The 18,432-nt window shown below is 39.9% G+C and overlaps 1 protein-coding gene across 1 annotated transcript in view; it reads right to left on the bottom strand.

Annotated features, from left to right (window-relative positions):
- LOC112246568 (glutamate receptor ionotropic, kainate 3-like) overlaps positions 1-18,432 on the bottom strand; it is a 125,723-nt gene that overhangs the window by 20,076 nt on the left and 87,215 nt on the right. Inside the window, exons 10-11 of the mRNA XM_024414961.1 lie at positions 17,570-17,773; positions 31-254 (exon numbers count right to left, since the gene is read on the bottom strand). Of these exons, the coding sequence (XP_024270729.1) occupies positions 31-254; positions 17,570-17,773 (428 nt within the window). The remainder of the gene's footprint in view (positions 1-30; positions 255-17,569; positions 17,774-18,432) is intronic.

The raw sequence follows: 18,432 nt of genomic DNA on the forward strand, positions 1-18,432 counted from the left end.
TGAAGTAGCCAAGAAAAGTCTGGGACTCACCTGGCGATGACGAAGAGAACACAGCTTACGCCTAGGTAGGCCAGCAGGATGTAGACCCAGATGTCAGGGGTCATGGGGTTGAGGAAGGAGAAGAAACCGTTGTTGGTGGTGTTTGGCTTGCGGTACAGGATGCTGATGCCCATGCTCATGAAGGGCTTTGAGAAGTCCACGACCTTCTCACGCAGGTAGGTAATGGTAAGAGGGGCCACAGCCAAGTCGGCTCTCTGTAGGGGAGACAAGAGAAGGGACGATCAGTCAAACGATGAGACCCTTTCACTAGCTTTATTACCTTTGTTACCGCAAAGCCATAAGACTGCTGAACAGTTAATTAAACGGCTATTCGGATTGTCTGCTTTCACCCCCTACCTACAGTACATGTACATAGCGTTTCAATCAATCACCTAACCAAACCGACATGTACATATTACCTCAATCAATCACCCAACTACCTCGTACTCCAGTACACTGACGCGGTACCGGTAATCCTTGTACGTAGCCTGTATATAGACTCATTATTGTTATTTTAGTGTTATTTTATTTCTATCTATTTGTTAATGTTCTTACTTTTTAACTGCATTATTGGGAAAGGACTCGTAAGTAAGCTTTTCACCGTAAAGTCTACACTTATTGAATTGATTTGAGCTTCTTTTGCTGGTACTTTCATATGTTCTTCAGGTATCTTTGAAAATCATAGATCTGCATGAACCATTGTTGTTACACCAAAAAGGTACATGAAACTTGAAAACCAGTTTGAGGAAAAATAAAGTACATTACATTGGTAGTTTCATAACAAATATGAAGTCCTGTAACATCTGACATCATGTCATAAAATCAAAGTTCTATTGAACTTCACATCAAAGTAATTTTGCAGAGATCACATGTTGCCCCCTCCCTCCAATTATTCCCCAATCAATTTTTTACATAAGAAATGACAAACACCTTCTCTAATGAATCACAAGAAACAAGGTCCATTCCCACCAGCTTCTCCCCATGCCTCCACTATCTGGAGCCTGGTGCCTTCTGACTAGGCTAATATAGCGCTCTGAGGTTCTGCCCTGGCAGGGTCTGAAGGTGAACGTTGCGGCCCATGATTTTGCGTCTGGCTGCATATTCAGAAGGTTACCATTTACATTGCCTCCCCCACACCTCAAACACGTCAGGGTTGGACAGGAGATTAATGAAACCAGATGCTTGGTTCACGCTTGGATAGCTCCCTTCCTCGGAAACTAAGGAAACTCACAAAGGGGTTTGGGCCAATCTCTTTTTCTTCCTTTTTGAGTGGTGGCATAGCAACAAAGCTCAGTGTGGTAGCACCAGAACATCCCTGATGGAGATCAGTTAAATTAGGTATTGGTGTGTACATTGGAAAGTGTGGAGGATGTCTAGTCCTGCAGATCATATGAAGGTCAGAATTACCAGAACCCTGCTCCCTGTAAGCTCAGAAGCATTCCAAGAAAGTGCTCAAAAGTATTCCAAGAAACAAATGTAGTTGATTTGTACTACCCAACCCAACACTTTTGGTAGCTGACATTACAATGTAGAGCAATAACCTCTAAAATTAGAAAAAAATGCTTTTTTGGTGTTAAGAAAGTAACTCACTTTTTACTGTCGCTACAACATAGTTCAGTCACTCCCCCCTTCCAAAAAAATGACTAATTACTATTCTAACATTCAGAGCAGTCAATGGGGGTCAGTATAAGAAAATAGTTGAGCGTTTGGATTATACCTGCGCCTGTAGCAAACACTGTGGTGGCTAAACACAAGAAAGCCTAACAAAAAGAGACGGTGTGGGCACAGCCAATCTGTCATGTGGTGCAATCCACTGTGCCCTCATTAAACATTTACGTTTACAACACACACCCGCTTCTTCTGTTCTCTGCCGTCGACCTCCGCTTTTCAAGCTAGCTGCCACTCAACCGGAAGACCGAGCAGCAGGTGATCCCAGCCAATCTCAGCCATCCCTATGGTGGGCTAATATATACGCTGCACGGCTATTTTCTGCTTAGACACGTATTGCAGAGCACACGCGTGATAACCTAATAGTACCCTGCTGAGTGCCACATGGCTCTGTGTTATCTGTGGGCGCGCAGATGGTATTGTAAGCTTAGAGATGTACTGCCACACCTGATAACATTCTGTAGGATTCATACAATTACACCAACACTACCGGTCAAAGATTTAGAACACCCACTCATTCAAGGTTTATTTTTATTTTTTACTATTTTCTACATTGTAGAATAATAGTGAAGACATCACAACTATGAAATAACACATATGGAATCATATAGTAACCAACAACGTGTTAAACAAATATATATTTTATATTTGAGATGCTTCAAATATCCACTCTTTGCCTTGATGACAGCTTTTCAAACTCTTGGCATTCTCTCAACCAGCTTCACCTGGAGTTCACACATATGCTGAGCACTTGTTGGCTTCTTTTCCTTCACTCTGTGGTCCGACTCATCCCAAACCATCTCAATTTGATTGAGGTCGGGGGACTGTTGAGCCCAGGCCCCACTAATCCCAAACCAGATGGGATAGCGTATCGCTGCATAATTCTGTGGTAGCCATGCTGGTTAAGTGTACCTTGAATTCTAAATAAATCACAGACAGTGTCACCAGAAATGTACCCCCCACACCATAGCACCTCCTCCTCCATGCTTTACGGTGGGAAATACACATGCAGAGATCATCCGTTCACCTACACCACATCTCAAAAGACACGGCGGGCACTTGGAACCAAAAATCTCAAATTTGGACTCCAGACCAAAAGACACATTTCCACCGTTCTAATGTCTACTGCTCGTGTTTCTTGGCCCAAGCAAGTCTCTTCTTAAGTACTGGTTTCTTCGCAGCAATTCGACCATGATTCACACAGTCTCCCCTGAACAGTTGATGTTGCTTGAACTCTGTGAAGCATTTTTTGGACTGCAATTTCTGAGGCTGGTAACTCAAATGAACTTATCCTCTGCAGCAGAGGCAACTCTGGCAGACTAAAATAATGTGATGCCTAAGACACATTTTTACTTGCAGTCATTAGTGGCCGTTAGAATCTATGTTCCTTCTTCCTTTTTTTGTCGGAATAAAACAGGATATAATGAGGACTACATGAAATATGTCTTGCATGTAATGGACATTAAAAAAGGGACTGGTCTTGCGATATATTTAGGTTGTTTGCTCTTCTTTTCTTTCTTTTTAAATTTTTTAATTTTTTAATTTTTTACAAACAATTGAATCCAATGAACTGAGCAGGCTGGGCTGACATGCTTATAGCCTTGCAAGGACTTTCAAATATGAGCATGCATGTATAAGATTGTGCTGTTATTATTGTTACAATTAATTTTTTTCTGACTGTTTTCCATGTTATTTGGTTAGGCATCCTCATAGATAATGATATTTCCCTCTGGCCAATGTCGATCGGCGGCCAAGGGTTTGCCTTAGGACGCAAAGGTGCGTCATGAGTCAGGGAGATGGTCTGATGGTCTTAGTGACAACAGACCTAGATATGGGGGGGGAGGTTTTAGTGGGTGGAATATTAGGACAATTGGAGGTTTACAAAGTTGCAGCTACAGTATGTTTAACAGTGGAAATTATTATGGCACCACTATATGGCCACTTAATCATCATGGTGCTTTATAATGGTAAGGTTACAAACATTGGTTGTGGTAAGTATGATTTAAACTTGGGTATCATTATGGTAAGTGGGGAAATAAGTATAACAATTTATAATTGTAATGGCTTATCAGATCATAAAAAAAAGATCCATTTTTACATGGCTAAAAGAGAAAGAATATAATATCTATTGTTTACAGGAAACTCATTCTACAAATATAGATGAGGTTGGGTGGAAAAAGGACTGGGAGGGAGAAATATATTTGTGTCATGGTCAAAGAATCTCAAAAGGTGTGATTATACTGATAACCTGTTGTGACTAGGCGGCAGTATTTTCATTTTTGGAAAAATAACGTTCCCGTAGTAAACGGGATATTTTGTCAGGACAAGATTCTAGAATATGCATATAAATGACAGCTCAGGGTAGAAAACACTCTAAAGTTTGCAAAACGGTAAAAATATTGTCTGTGAGTATAACAGAACTGATGTTGCAGGCGAAAGCCTGAGCAAAATCCAATCCGGAAGTGCCTCATGTTTTGAAAGCGCTGCGTTCCAATGCGTCCCTATTGAGCAGTGAATGGGCTATCAACCAGATTACTCTTTCTCCGTATTCCCGAAGGTGTCTACAGCATTGTGACGTAGTTTTACGCATTTATGTTGAAGAATACCCGTAAGCGGCTACATTGAGCAAGTGGTCACCTGATGGCTCCCAGAGAGATTCTCGCGTAAAATACAGAGGTAGCCATTATTCCAATCGGTCCTACTGAAAAACTAATAGATATTTGAAAAACACCTTGACGATTGATTATAAACGTTTGCCATGTTTCTGTCGATATTATGGAGCTAATTTGGAATATTTTTCGGCGTTTTCGTGACTGCAATTTCCGGGCGATTTCTCAGCCAAACGTGAAGAACAAACGGAGCTATTTCGCCTACAAAAATAATATTTTTGGAAAAAAGGAACATTTGCTATCTAACTGGGAGTTTCGTGAGTGAAAAATCCGAAGCTCATCAAAGGTAAACGATTTAATTTGATTGCTTTTCTGATTTCCGTGACCAAGTTACCTGCTGCTAGCTGGACAAAATGCTATGCTAGGCTATCGATAAACTTACACAAATGCTTGTCTAGCTTTGGCTGTAAAGCATATTTTGAAAATCTGAGATGACAGGGTGATTAACAAAAGGCTAAGCTGTGTCTCAATATATTTCATTTGTGATTTTCATGAATAGGAATATTTTCTAGGAATATTTATGTCCGTTGCGTTATACTAATTAGTGTCAGATGATGACAACGATTCCGTTCACGGGATGGGAGTTACAACAGGTAATACACATTTTCATCCGATTGTGCAAACTGTGCAAACAGATCCGCAAGGAAGATGGATAATTTAAAAAATGCTATTGGACCATCTTGGTTATTAATCTATATGGGCCAAATAATATTGATCCACACTTTTTTGAAAATATATATAATAATGTATTGAGCTCACAAGAAACAAAATAATCTATTATCGTAAAGGAAATCATTCTATTAACTATCGCACTTAAGGAGATTATGAAGATCATGGATACATTAGAATTAGTGGATATATGGAGATTGAAAAATCTGACCTAGTAAAATATACATGGAGGCTTAATCAAGCTAGCCGTCTTGATTACTTCCTTTTCTTGCTCTTGCTGGCATCAAACGTTTTTAAAAGTATTAATAGGAGACTGAATGCGATCGGACCACCATCTAATTGGCCTCCATATAACTCTTACAGAATATCCACATGGTCTAGGATATTGAAAATGTAATCAAAGCCTATTGGATGACAATTTGTTAATCTAAGACATAATTCATAATTTACTTTTTGTACAACATAGGTACAGCAGATCCCCTTATTGAATGGGACACTTTCAAATGTACTTTTAGAGGCCATTCAATAAAATACTCATCATTAAAACAAAAATAGTTTAGGTCAAAAGAGATTAGACTAATAAAGGAAATAATAGGGAGTAACAGCGCAGGTAGATGGTAATAGAAACTGTACTATAGAGGCACAAAATAGGTTAGAGGAAAACAAAAAGAAATGGAGGTACTTATTCAACTTCGTAGCATTAAACATTCTTGAAAATGCAAGTGTCTTACACCCTTCAAAAGATTAGAATCTTGGTAATAAAACTCAGTTTTCCAATTTAAAATAGCTATTACAGAGAACAAATCCCATGCTTTTGTTTGAGAAGAGCAATCAACAACAGAAACATTTTCCGCCATGACAGTTTTTACACATTCGAAGGTAAAATTATGACTTACATTCTGATATCTTGCTCTTATTTCTCTTCCTGAGGGTCCCAGTGATCAAATGAAGTGCCATTTTCTTTGATAAAATCCATTTTTATAGCCTAAATCGAAACATTTTGTAAACTGTTTGTGCCGTGAATTCCATCTCTATCATTTTTTTACGGAGCATTCGACGTGATTACACACCGTAAACAATCGTTTATCTAGTCATGGTTGGTTTCAGTGCATTCCTCTGGATGTTTGCAACACAGCCAAACGTCATTGTTTTTTTTACGGGGAGTATTGACTGATTTGAAGACAACTAGCAACAATAATTTTAGCGAAGCTTCATTGATTGACTATATTTCAATAATTTTAGCGAAGCTTCATTGATTGACTATATTTCTGCCCAATGACCACTGATCTTCTTGAAATCTTGCTGGGTAGATAGCCAATGAGCTGAGGTAAATGCCAGTATGTAATAGTTTTGGGTTGGACCACCATTCCTTGTTTGTAATCGCATGCGCAAGGAACTCCATTCTCGCCTTGACGATCAGAGGAGTTGCTGTAAGGCTTTTTACGCGCAACAGTATTACGGAAAGTTGTATTTTCAACGATTTCATTGAAGATATCATGGCGAATAAATCAGGGAAAAGCGAAGTCAAAGTCTAAAGTGAAAGTGAGAGATTTTTTGTTTGAGGAATCTTGGAGTGTTATGATTCAAACGAACTGAGGAGCTGTTTCTGCAAGGACAGGGCATACTTCTGGACGGGTAAGTGCTAATGCCGTTTTATGAAATATAAATATATATATATATATATATATATATATATTATGTATAAAAAAAATTATTTTTCTTTGCAATGAAATGTGTGGTTTGTTTGTGTGTGTGTGTGTGTGTGTGTGTGTATATATATATAATAAAAAAATCCCATGTCAGATTAGATTTTCCATTTTTTTATTCAAATGGAATGGAGTAGAACAGCAAACACACACATGGCCACTGCGCCTGCTACTCCTCTCCATCTCCATATGAAATAGCCATTGGGTGCTGTTCAGGAGAGGGCAGGCCCACAACAGGCCCACTACAGGCCGGAGCACTTCACCTTAGTGACTGTTCCCTCTGCTCTATACAATACATATCTGTTTATTTTGTGTGATGATAAAAGGCTCATACAATACAAATATTTGTTTATGTTTTCTTTCACAGTGATAGCGACTCCGACTGGGAGCCCCCAGTGCCAAGTTGCCCGCTCTACCTCTGCCCCCAGTGGTGTTGATATGCCACAGTTCATTACTGCAGGCATGACTGTGCCTCAGGGCCAAAAGGGCACAGCATGGAGACGTTGTTGTGTTCTGTGTCGCATGAAATGCCTCACTTGTTCAGTTTGCCTCTGCTTTACATCAGAAAGAGACTGCTATGGGACATGGCACAGGCAGCAAAATATTGTGACGAGGACTTCCAAAGGGTGTACTATTTTTGTAAAAAAAAAATTGTGTGTTTGTGTGTGTGTTAGAATTGCTTTTTGATATGTTGTATATAGTTATTTGCACTGCTGTATATAGTTATAGGTCATTTCACCAATTCGGCCACTTGGGTACATTTGGGCAACTTGTGTGGGACACCTGGGTGACTTCATGCTAAATGTCATGTAGCTCACCCATTCCTGAAGTTATCAGTCGGAAACTTTGCACACCTACAGTTGCCCTCTTGTGTAATCCATCAAAATTATCTCCAGCATCCTATCTGACTGTGTGGCTATTCTAGTACATGTGAAAGATGATACTACGACAATAAAAAACAGAAAACGTATGCTCTTTCTGTTTTCTTCCACCAGATCTACTGTGTTATATTCTCCTACATTCAATTAACATTTCCACAAACCTCAGAATGTTTCCATTCAAATGATACCAAGAATATGCATATCCTTGCCTCTGGGGCTGAGTTACAGGCAGTTAGATTAGGGTATGTCTTCAGGCGGAAATTGAGAACAAAGGGATGCAGCCATAAGAGGTTTAGTCTGCCATCTGGATCCCTGCACAGTCTCATTTGAAGATCTTTTCTAGCCTCTGGATTAAAACCATATTATGACAAGTGTACCATATTGCATACTGGATCGTTTAAAAAATACAGTGTTCACACTACCTTGTAGTTTACCAATAAAATGGGCGGATGGTGAAGTAGACAATGCTTGGTATTCAAATCTCAAAAAAATATAAATGAACTTCCCACAATTAATTTCGATAGAATATTAGCAAAAATAGATAATTATTTTGCAACCATGGAGAGGTAAATTACATTGATTAACTCTTTGGTCCTATCCCAGTTTACTAATGGCATTGCCTACTCCAGATGATTTGTTTTTCAAATCATATGAGCAACAAATATTTCATTTTATTTGGAATTCTAAGCCAGACAAAATTAAACGTGCCTATTTATATAATGAATATGAGTTTGGGGGGCTAAAATTATTAAATATTAAAGCATTAAACCTCACTAAAAGCTTCACTCATACATAAGTTATACTTAAACCCCAAATGGTTCTCCAGTAGATTATTAAGAAAAGCTCATCCTTTGTTCAAAAATTGCTTTTTTGCCTTCATACAGATTACAACTTCTTATTTCTGACTATTTGAAAGTGAAATTTTTGTTGACAGTATCACCCTTTCTTAAACAAGCCATACAAACCTGGTTACAATTTCAATTTTATCCTCCAGAAAAGAAAAATATTACAACAAATGTTATGGTTAAACTCAAATATATTGGTAAACAAAAAAACATTCTTCATGGAATTTTTTTACATTTTTATATTAATGTCACATATGCAGTTATCGAAAATAAGTGGGAATATCTACTCAATCCAAACTTACAACCAACTGATTGCAGCACTACCACAAAAATGGAGGCAGAAACTGGAAAATGGAGAAGGTAGGAAACTTGTTTGCCTGCCATATATTAAAGATACAAATTGGCTAAAAGGAACTGGCATAAATAGAAAAATATACCAGTTTCAGGACAAACATGCTGACAGCTGCACCATACAGGTTGCAAAATAAACAGCACATGGTTTAAGAACTGGTACAAAAAACGACACTAGACTCAACACTTAGTTTTTCCATTTAAATTATTAGATACATTTCTTGCCACCAACAGAATGCTATATATATTGGGCATACAACTATCTCAGTTCTGTAGATTTTATTGCGAAGAGACAGAATCAATAGATCACTTACTGGTATTGCCCCTACATAGCTTGTTTCTGGTCACAGGTTCAGGAAAGGTTAAAAAATGTATGTATGATTAGAAAGATTCATACATTTAGTTAAACATCACAGCACAATTAAAAAATATATGGCACATGGAAACCAAACAAGGGCGGTTTATGGTGATAGGTGGGATGGGCTGAGAGTGGCTGAGGGTTGGGATTAAAGAGTTTGTTTGGTAATGTATCGTTGTTATATACATTTATATATTTTTTTATTTATTTAACCAGTTAGGTCAGTTGAGAACAAGTTCTCATTTACAACTGCGACCTGGCCAAGATAAAGCAAATCAGTGCGACACAAACAACAACAGAGTTACACATGGAATAAACAAACGTACAACACAATAGAAAAATAAAGTCTATATGCATTGTGTGCAAATGGAGTGAGGAGGTAAGGCGATAAATAGGCCATAGTAGCGAAGTAATTACAATTCAGCAAATTAACACTGGAGTGATAGATGTGCAGATGATGATGTGCAAAAGAGCAAAAAAGTAAATAAAAACAATATGGGGATGAGGTAGGTAGATTGGATGGGCTATTTACAGATTGGCTGTGTACAGCTGCAGCGATTGGTTAGCTGCTCAGATAGCTAATGTTTAAAGTTAGTGAGGGAGATAAGTCTCCAACTTCAGTGATTTTTGCAATTCGTTCCAGTCATTGGCAGCAGAAAATTGAAAGGAAAGGCGGCCAAACGAGGTGTTGGCTTTGGGGATGACGAGTGAGATATACCTAATGGAGCGCATGCTACGGGTGGGTGTTGTTATCGTGACCAGTGAGCTGAGATAAGGCGGAGCTTTACTTAGCAAAGACTTATAGATGACCTGGAGCCAGTGGGTCTGGCAACAAATATGTAGCGAGGGCCAGCCGACGAGAGCATACAGGTCGCAGTGGTGGGTGGTATATGGGGCTTTGGTGACAAAACGGATAGACATCGCCGAAGTCAAGGATCGGTAGGATAGTCAGTTTGGCGGCGTGAATGAAGGAGGCTTTGTTGCGAAATAGGAAGCCGATTCTAGATTTAATTTTGTATTGGAGATATAAATGAGTCTGGAAGGAGGGTTTACAGTCTAGCCAGACACCCAGGTATTTGTAGTTGTCTACATATTCTAAGTCAAAACCGTCCAGAGTAGTGACGCTAGTCGGGCGGGCGGGTGCGGGCAGGGATCGGTTAAAAAGCATCCATTTAGTTTTACTAGCGTTTAAAAGCAGTTGGAGGCCACTGAAGGAGTGTTGTATGGCATTGAAGCTTGTTTGGAGGTTTGTTAACACAGTGACCAAAGAAGGGCCAGACGTATACAGAATGGTGTTGTCTGCGTAGAGGTGGATTAGGGAATCACCCGCAGCAAGAGTGACATCGTTGATATATACAGATATATACAGAGAAAGGAGTCAGCCCAAGAATTTAACCCTGTGGTACCCCCATAGAGACTGCCAGAGGTCCGGACAACAGCCCCCCCGATTTGACACACAACTCTATCTGAGAAGTAGTTGGTGAACCAGGCAAGGCAGTCATTTGAGAAACCAAGGCTGTTGAGGCTGTCGCTAAGAATACGTGAATGACAGAGTCGAAAGCCTTGGCCATGTCGATGAAGACGGCTGCACAGTACTGTCTTTTATCGATGGCGGTTATGATATCGTTTAGTACCTTGAGCTTGGCTGAGGTGCACCCGTGACCAGCTCGGAAACCGGATTGCACAGCAGAGAAGGTACGGTGGGATTCGAAATGGTCAGTGATCTGTTTATTAAAACCTCTCTGGGATATGTGGGACGCTAGCGTCCAACCTGGCCAAATGCCAGGGAAAATGCAGAGCGCCAAATTCAAATAAATTACTATAAAAATCTAACTTTCATTAAATCACACATGCAAGATAGCAAATTAAAGCTACACTTGTGAATCCAGCCAACATGTCAGATTTCAAAAAGGCTTTTCGGCAAAAGCAAACGATGCTATTATGAGTATAGCACCTCCGTAAACAAAGAGATAAACCCTATTTCAACCCTGCAGGCGCGACACAATACGCAGAAATAAAAATATAATTCATGCCTTACCTTTGACGAGCTTCTTTTGTTGGCAGTCCAATCACAAATGGTCCTTTTGTTCGATATGTATCCAAAATGTAAATTTATTTGGCGCGTTTGATCCAGAAAAACACCAGTTCCAACTTGCGCAACGTGACTACAAAATATCTTAAAAGTTACCTGTAAACTTTGCCAAAACATTTCAAACTACTTTTGTAATACAACTACAAATACTTTTGTAATACAATACAAATAATCGATAAAATTGAAGACGGGATGATCTGTGTTCAATACAGGAGGAGAACAAACTGTAGCTAGCTTTCTGGTCGCACGCCTCTATCTAACAGTACACTTCAAGTGACCCTCGTTCAAGATGGCCGTACTTTTTCATTACACAAAGGAATAACCTCAACCAATTTCTAAAGACTGTTGATATCCAGTGGAAGTGATATGAACTGCAAGAAGGTCCCTTAGAAATCTGGATTCCCAATGAAAACCTTTGAAAAGAGAGTGACCTCAAAAAATAAAACATTTAAATATGTTCTGTTATACTCACAGACATGATTCAAACAGAAACGTCCGAGTGTTTTCTACCCAAATCCACTAATAATGTGCATATCTTATCTCTGGGGATGAGTAGCAGGCAGTTGAATTTGGGCATGCATTTCATCCGGATGCGAAAATACTGCCCCGTCACCAAGAAGTTAACCTGGCTTTCGAAGACTTTAGAAAGGCAGGGCAGGATGGATATAGGTCTGTAACAGTTTGGGTCTAGAGTGTCACCCCCTTTGAAGAGGGGGATGACCGCGGACACTTCAGGGATCTCGGACGATACGAAAGACAGGTTGAACAGACTGGTAGTAGGGGTTGCAACAATGAATTTTAGAAAGAGAGGGTCCAGATTGTCTGTCCCAGGTGATTTGTACGGGTTCAGATTTTGCAGCTCTTTCAGAACATCTGCTATCGGGATTTGTGTGAAGTAGAAGCTGGGGAGGCTTGGCAAGTAGCTGCGGGATTTGCAGAGCTGTTGGCTGGGATTGGGGGTACCATGTATGTAAAATGTATATGTAAAAGGTAAAAGGTCAAATGTATGTAGCAAAAAAAGCTGTAAAAAAATGTCAAAATGAAAAACTATGGATCTTTCATTCCTCTTGTCACAACACAACTGATTGGCTCACTGCATTAAGAAGGAAAAAATTCCACAAATTCACTTTTAAGGAGGCACAGCTGGTAATTGAAATGCATTCCAGGTGACTACTTCAGGAAGCTGCTTGAGAGAATGTCAAGAGTGTGCAAAGCTGTCATCAAGGCAAAAGGTGGCAGTTTGAAGAATCTCAAATATAAAATATATATTTTGATTTCTTTAACACTTTTTTGGTTAGTACATGATTCCATATGTTATTTCATAGTTTTGATGTCTTCACTATTATACTACAATGTAGAAAATAGTAAAATAAAGAAAACCCCTTGAATGAGTAGGTGTTCTAAAACCTTTGACCGGTGGATTAGATCCACACTCCCAGCAGAGATGAACTGTAACAAGATATAACAATCTATGTTACTTGCATTCCCTTTGACATTTACTGGTTTTAACATTTGTGGGGTTTGATTATTTAGTCTTATAGTTGTATTGAATGATAATCTTGGACAGCGCCGGAGAACATATCGCCATATTTCCTGTACCTCTTAACTCGATTGTTTTACAAAGATTTGCATATGGTGCTCCAACTGCCTCATTGTCCACCACTATTTCAATTTGCATATATGACTAGAGAAATGTTGTCCCTGGTAATTCCATCTTCTGACTACAGTACGTCCCCCTTGAATAGCAAAGGATTGTAGAGTGATAATGGCATTTGCATTACTATAACATCATCCTATCCTTCAAGTAGACTTCTATAGCACAAAACACTATCATGTAGCAGAATAATGTAGCTGTGGTTGTTGATGCAATTGAAAGTCATGCTGCCCGTCCGTCAAAATGACAGCTCTGACCACTATCCCGCCCTCAGTAGTCAAAAACTCCTCCGCGTACCACTGTAAAACCAATCAGGTCTGCGACCCTCAGATAGAGACAACACATGTACGTGCCTAGAACTGCAAATAAAGCCCCTTTTCAATCCAATATCTTGCCAAGGTCCCAAGTCCAGTCTGCTATCTCTACATGTAGACAATGAGATGTGTGGATTGCTGTGGTGTGCATCGGTCTCGCCGTAACCTTCCTGTGTGTCTGACGGAGCAAGAGATTAATTGAAAAGAAACAAATGATGTGTTAAGCTCGCTATTAATACTGGCATCAACATCATGATTAATTGGATAATCTATTGTGACTAAATCAAGTTTAACATGACCTGTTGCATAATTTAACGCCTTTTGAACAATGCTTTTTGGCGTTGTAGTGAGCTTTGACGACTCAGAGGAAAATAAAGGCCGCTATGCTACATGGGCACGGAAGGCTGTTTTGTATTTAATTAGCCACAACACACACACACTCTTTCTCATTCAATATGTATCCTATTTGTATTTACACACAACGGCCTATTAATCATGTATATTATGCACATACACGTGTATGCATAGACAGAAATATTGTATATTCACCTGATGCACACAAAGTTGGACTTGTAGGTGAGACACAATGCAACACTTCTGTCTTGGTTTATTCAATAGTACAATCTCAGGAAATGTATAGAAAAACACTAACCCAGCTACATGCATGCATGTTTTTAGAAATCAGAGACCATTTGCTCCTTCCTACACGTTGACAAAAGGTGACATCAGACATACCAACAAAGACTTTATTTTTGTCAAACCACATTTGCTTCTTTGTTTGACAGAGCTCGGTGACCTACAAAGATGAATGAAGGCTTACAACTGCTTTTAATAAACACACACGACTACTGCACCGTTGAGTAATGAAACTATGATTTACATGAGATTGTGGGCTGGCAGGACAAATCAGCTGATAACAAACGCAGAAGGCTTTGTTTTGCTTGTCGTCTTCCTTAAACCAATAAATGTATCTAACAACTGTAGGTGAGCCGTTGGGTCACTAGTAAACGGCAGCATTGCAATGTTATGTGGTCATCCCAACACAACATGGGCTAATAAATATTTGTTTAATGTCAGTGTCATCTGAGCTCATACCTCTATTTGCATAAAAGCATCCCAGAAACATATCCATGACTTCCATTGGATTGTCAGGTATTCGTAAATGGCTATAAGGGATTCAGGTGCAGGAGAGCAGATATTGGGTAGCCAACGGAGCCTTTTATTTAGGCGAACCAAAAGCACACGGCAAAGTGAACACGAAATAACAATATGGGTTAACATAACCCAGCGCAACAGACTAACGTGCGCATAACATGAAACAGAATAAACAATACCACACAAAGACACAGTGGAAACAGAGGGTTAAATACACAACACATAATGAGGGAAATGGGAACCAGGTGTGTGGGAAAACAAGACAAGACAAATGGAAAATGAAAAATGAATCGGGGATGGTTAGAAGACCGGCGACGTCGACCGCAGAGGACCGCCCGAACAAGGAGAGGCATCGACTTCGGTAGAAGTCGTGACATGGATGTCAAACCTGTCAGCACATTAGCCAATGACACATGGTGATTCTGGTATGGGATGAACAGGATGCAGGACCACAGCCATGATACCAATCCTTGCAATAAGGTTGTCAAATGAAATGTTATTGGTCACATACACGTGTTTAGCAGATGTTATTGCAGGTGTAGCGAAATGCTTGTGTTTCTAGCTCCAACATTGCAGTAATATCTAACAGGTAATATCTAGCAATTTCACAACAATATGCACAATACACACAAATCTAAAGTAAAGGAATGTAATTATGAATATATGAATGATATTGTTGTTGGTGTTGTTGGTTTACTTGTATGGAAACCAATATCCTTCCAAGCTTCTCATGGCAATCCCAGGACAGTTCTCTTGAGCTGACTCCAAAGTTTACTTTTCGGGTCTGCTGTTTCAAGATCAGCTTATCAGTATAGACAGGAGGAAGAAAAGCTCTGAGCCAAATAATAGAACCAGCTAAATAAATCCATATAGCAGTGTTGATACAGTGTAGGCCACTCAAATAAAGAGCAGTAGCACAGGGAGACAGTCTATAGCACACTTACCCTTTACATACTGTGTAAGGAACATACTAGATCAAAACCTAGTCCTATATTACTCTATTCTATAACCGTGATAATAGGTACACCTACAGTACGTAATATCTGAATGGAACATTGTTCTTGATTCCTCTACTATCAGCTGATATTACTTTCTTGGAAGCAATTGACCCAAGTCAGGGTAGCCTAGTGGTTAGAGCGTTGGACTAGTAACCGGAAGGTTGTGAGTTCAAACCCCCGAGCTGACAAGGTACAAATCTGTTGTTCTGCCCCTGAACAGGCAGTTAACCCACTGTTCCCAGGCTGTCATTGAAAATAAGAATGTGTTCTTAACTGACTTGCCTGGTTAAATAAAGGTAACATTTTTTTTAAATGTAGCATGCTCAGTTCTACCCAAGATAAGTGTTCAGGAATTACTGAGACCTCTTCAGCCAACTATTTAACTGTGAGGAACTGCTGAGAGTGAACTCAAACCATATACCAGAATTCACAGGGCTTGAATTCATCTGCATTGTACTAAGTATATGTTGCCCATAATACACTATAGGGGGAAAATGTGTTGGAGTGCACTGAGTACAGTACAAAGTACATTTCACAGCATGGGATATATGAATGGAGATATAGATACAGGTGCTCTGAAACTTGCTTTGTTGTTTTCAAATGTTCTCTACTGTCTAGACAGTTTTGAAACCTGACTGAATCACACTGTGTGATCACGCTTTCCACAGCCGATGTCAGTAAGACCTTCAAACAGGTCAACAGTCACAAGGCCGCTGGGCCAGACGGATTACCAGGAAGTGTACTCCGAGCATGCGCTGACCAATGTGTCTTCACTGACATTTTCAACCTCTCCCTGTCTGTGTCTGTAATACCAACATGTTTCAAGCAGACCACCATAGTCCCTGTTCCCAACACTAAGGTAACCTGCCTAAATGACTACTGACCCGCCAAGTCTAGGTCCAAGAGGCTTCTTAAAAGCTTCTACCCCCAAGCCATAAGACTCCTAAACAGCTAATCAAATGGCTACCCTGACAATTTACTACTACTCTCTGTTATCATCTATGCATAGCCACTTTAATAACCCTACCTGCATGTACATAATTACCTCAACTACCTTGACACCGGTGCCCCCGCACGTTGACACATTACCACATTACCACCAGTACCACTGTATATAGCCCCGCAATTGTTATTTACTGCGGCTCTTTAATTATTTGTTTTTCTTATCTCCTACATTTTTGTTGTGTATTTTCTTAAAATTGTATTGTTGGTTAAGGGCTTGTAAGTCAGCATTTCACTGTAAGGTCTACACCTGTTGTATTCGGCGCATGTGACAAATAACATTTGATTTGATTGTTTCCCTTAAAACAAAAGTGAAAGACTGAAATCCGTGTGTATATCCAGGCTACTGTCTAGATAGTGGCTATTGGTAACATTCAACTGTGAAATCAAATTAAATCAACTTTCATTGTCACATGCTTCGTAAACAACATGTGTAGACTAACAGTGAAATGCATTCTTGAAAGCCCTTTCAACAATGCAGAATACAATAATAATAGAAAAACAGAGTAAGATACAATAACATATGTACATCTGTAGCCTATGTTTACTGTTCATTATGAAGAAAGCTTGTATTTATATAAGCAACATTTTCCTGCCTTAATCTCTTAGTTCCCCCTCAAGGTTACTGATATCAACCTGGATCTGATAAAAGCTGGATCTGGCTAAGGCAGAGATTAAGTGCTGCGGCGCAAGCCCACCTTTCCCAACCCTTTCTGCACCTAGCCATTGACTCGAACCGTCCGACTCCCACCCTCTCCCTTCTCTAAATGCCACTTAAGCTATTACAGCTTTTCCAGCCGAGCACATCGTTGACCAGGGGGTCTGAGGACAGGGAGAGGGCGATGGGGAGGGACACTCTCAAAATGCCAGCGGGGCACTGTCCGCGTTGTCAATGTCAGCTATATTTTAACAGCCTTTGATGCTTTCATTTGATGCGTTCAAAACCAACATCAATATATTGCTATACGTTTACTCATCCTCGTACGTCTTAAATCTTTATATTTGTTAAAAAAACACATTAAGTTTGATTGTGATAAGTTTCAAATTAGATCCTAACAGAAAAAAACAGGGTCCCAACATCTAATAATTTACAATGTTGAGCACTAGTTATAAGCAAGAGTAAGACAGTAATAGTAACAGTCAGAAGGTAACTGGTAGTCCAACTCACGTGTTCCATCAGCTCCTTGATCATGCCGTTCCACTGGCCCTTGTCGTCCTGCGATCCGTACTTCCCATCAGGCACCAGGCGGATCTCGTAGGTGAATCCCAGGATGCTGGCCAGCTCCTTGAGCAGGTCGATACAGAATCCCTCGAAACGGTCATTGCCCACCAGTGCCTTGTCAGACTTCTTAAGCATGACATATGGTTCCTCCTGCACAGAAACAAAAAAATCTAATGGAAACCAGCGTTGAGGTCAGCTTTTTCCATTTGTTCTTCAGCACACGCACTTAATTGAGGCAAAGTGATCTGAGCTGATAAGTCGTTGTTCCGTCTAACAGGGAATGACAGGGAGACTCCGGTCCAATGTCTGGTCAGCTACACTGTATGTTTAAATATGGACGAGTGCAATGGTTTTTCCACTTATACTTTTTCCACATTTTGTTACGTTACAGGCTTATACTAAAATGGATTAAATAAATACTTTCCCTCCTCAATCTACACACAAAACCCCATCATGGCAAAGCAAAAACAGTATTTTTTATTATTGAAAATGAATACCCTATTTACAAAAGTATTCAGACCCTTTGCTATGAGACACTGTTACGCACGCCTCTATGAAGAGGGAACGCAACACCCTGCTACAACTAAACTCTCCATGAAGCGAAAAAGGTATGGACTGTAGGTGCAAGTAAGAATGACAACAGGCAGAATGTGGTACCGTTTACAAGGACTTTATTCCTTTACACGGTAATATGGGGAAAAGGGGCTGGACGGAACCAAAGCAAAGAAAGTAAATCTCAAAGCCCCCCCCTCTCCTATCTTACCTGCCTACCCACTACTTACCTAATTTAGCACCACCTGGTGCCTAAC

Source organism: Oncorhynchus tshawytscha, linkage group LG03 (assembly GCF_018296145.1).
Source record: "Oncorhynchus tshawytscha isolate Ot180627B linkage group LG03, Otsh_v2.0, whole genome shotgun sequence".
Taxonomy (NCBI): Eukaryota; Metazoa; Chordata; class Actinopteri; order Salmoniformes; family Salmonidae; genus Oncorhynchus; species Oncorhynchus tshawytscha.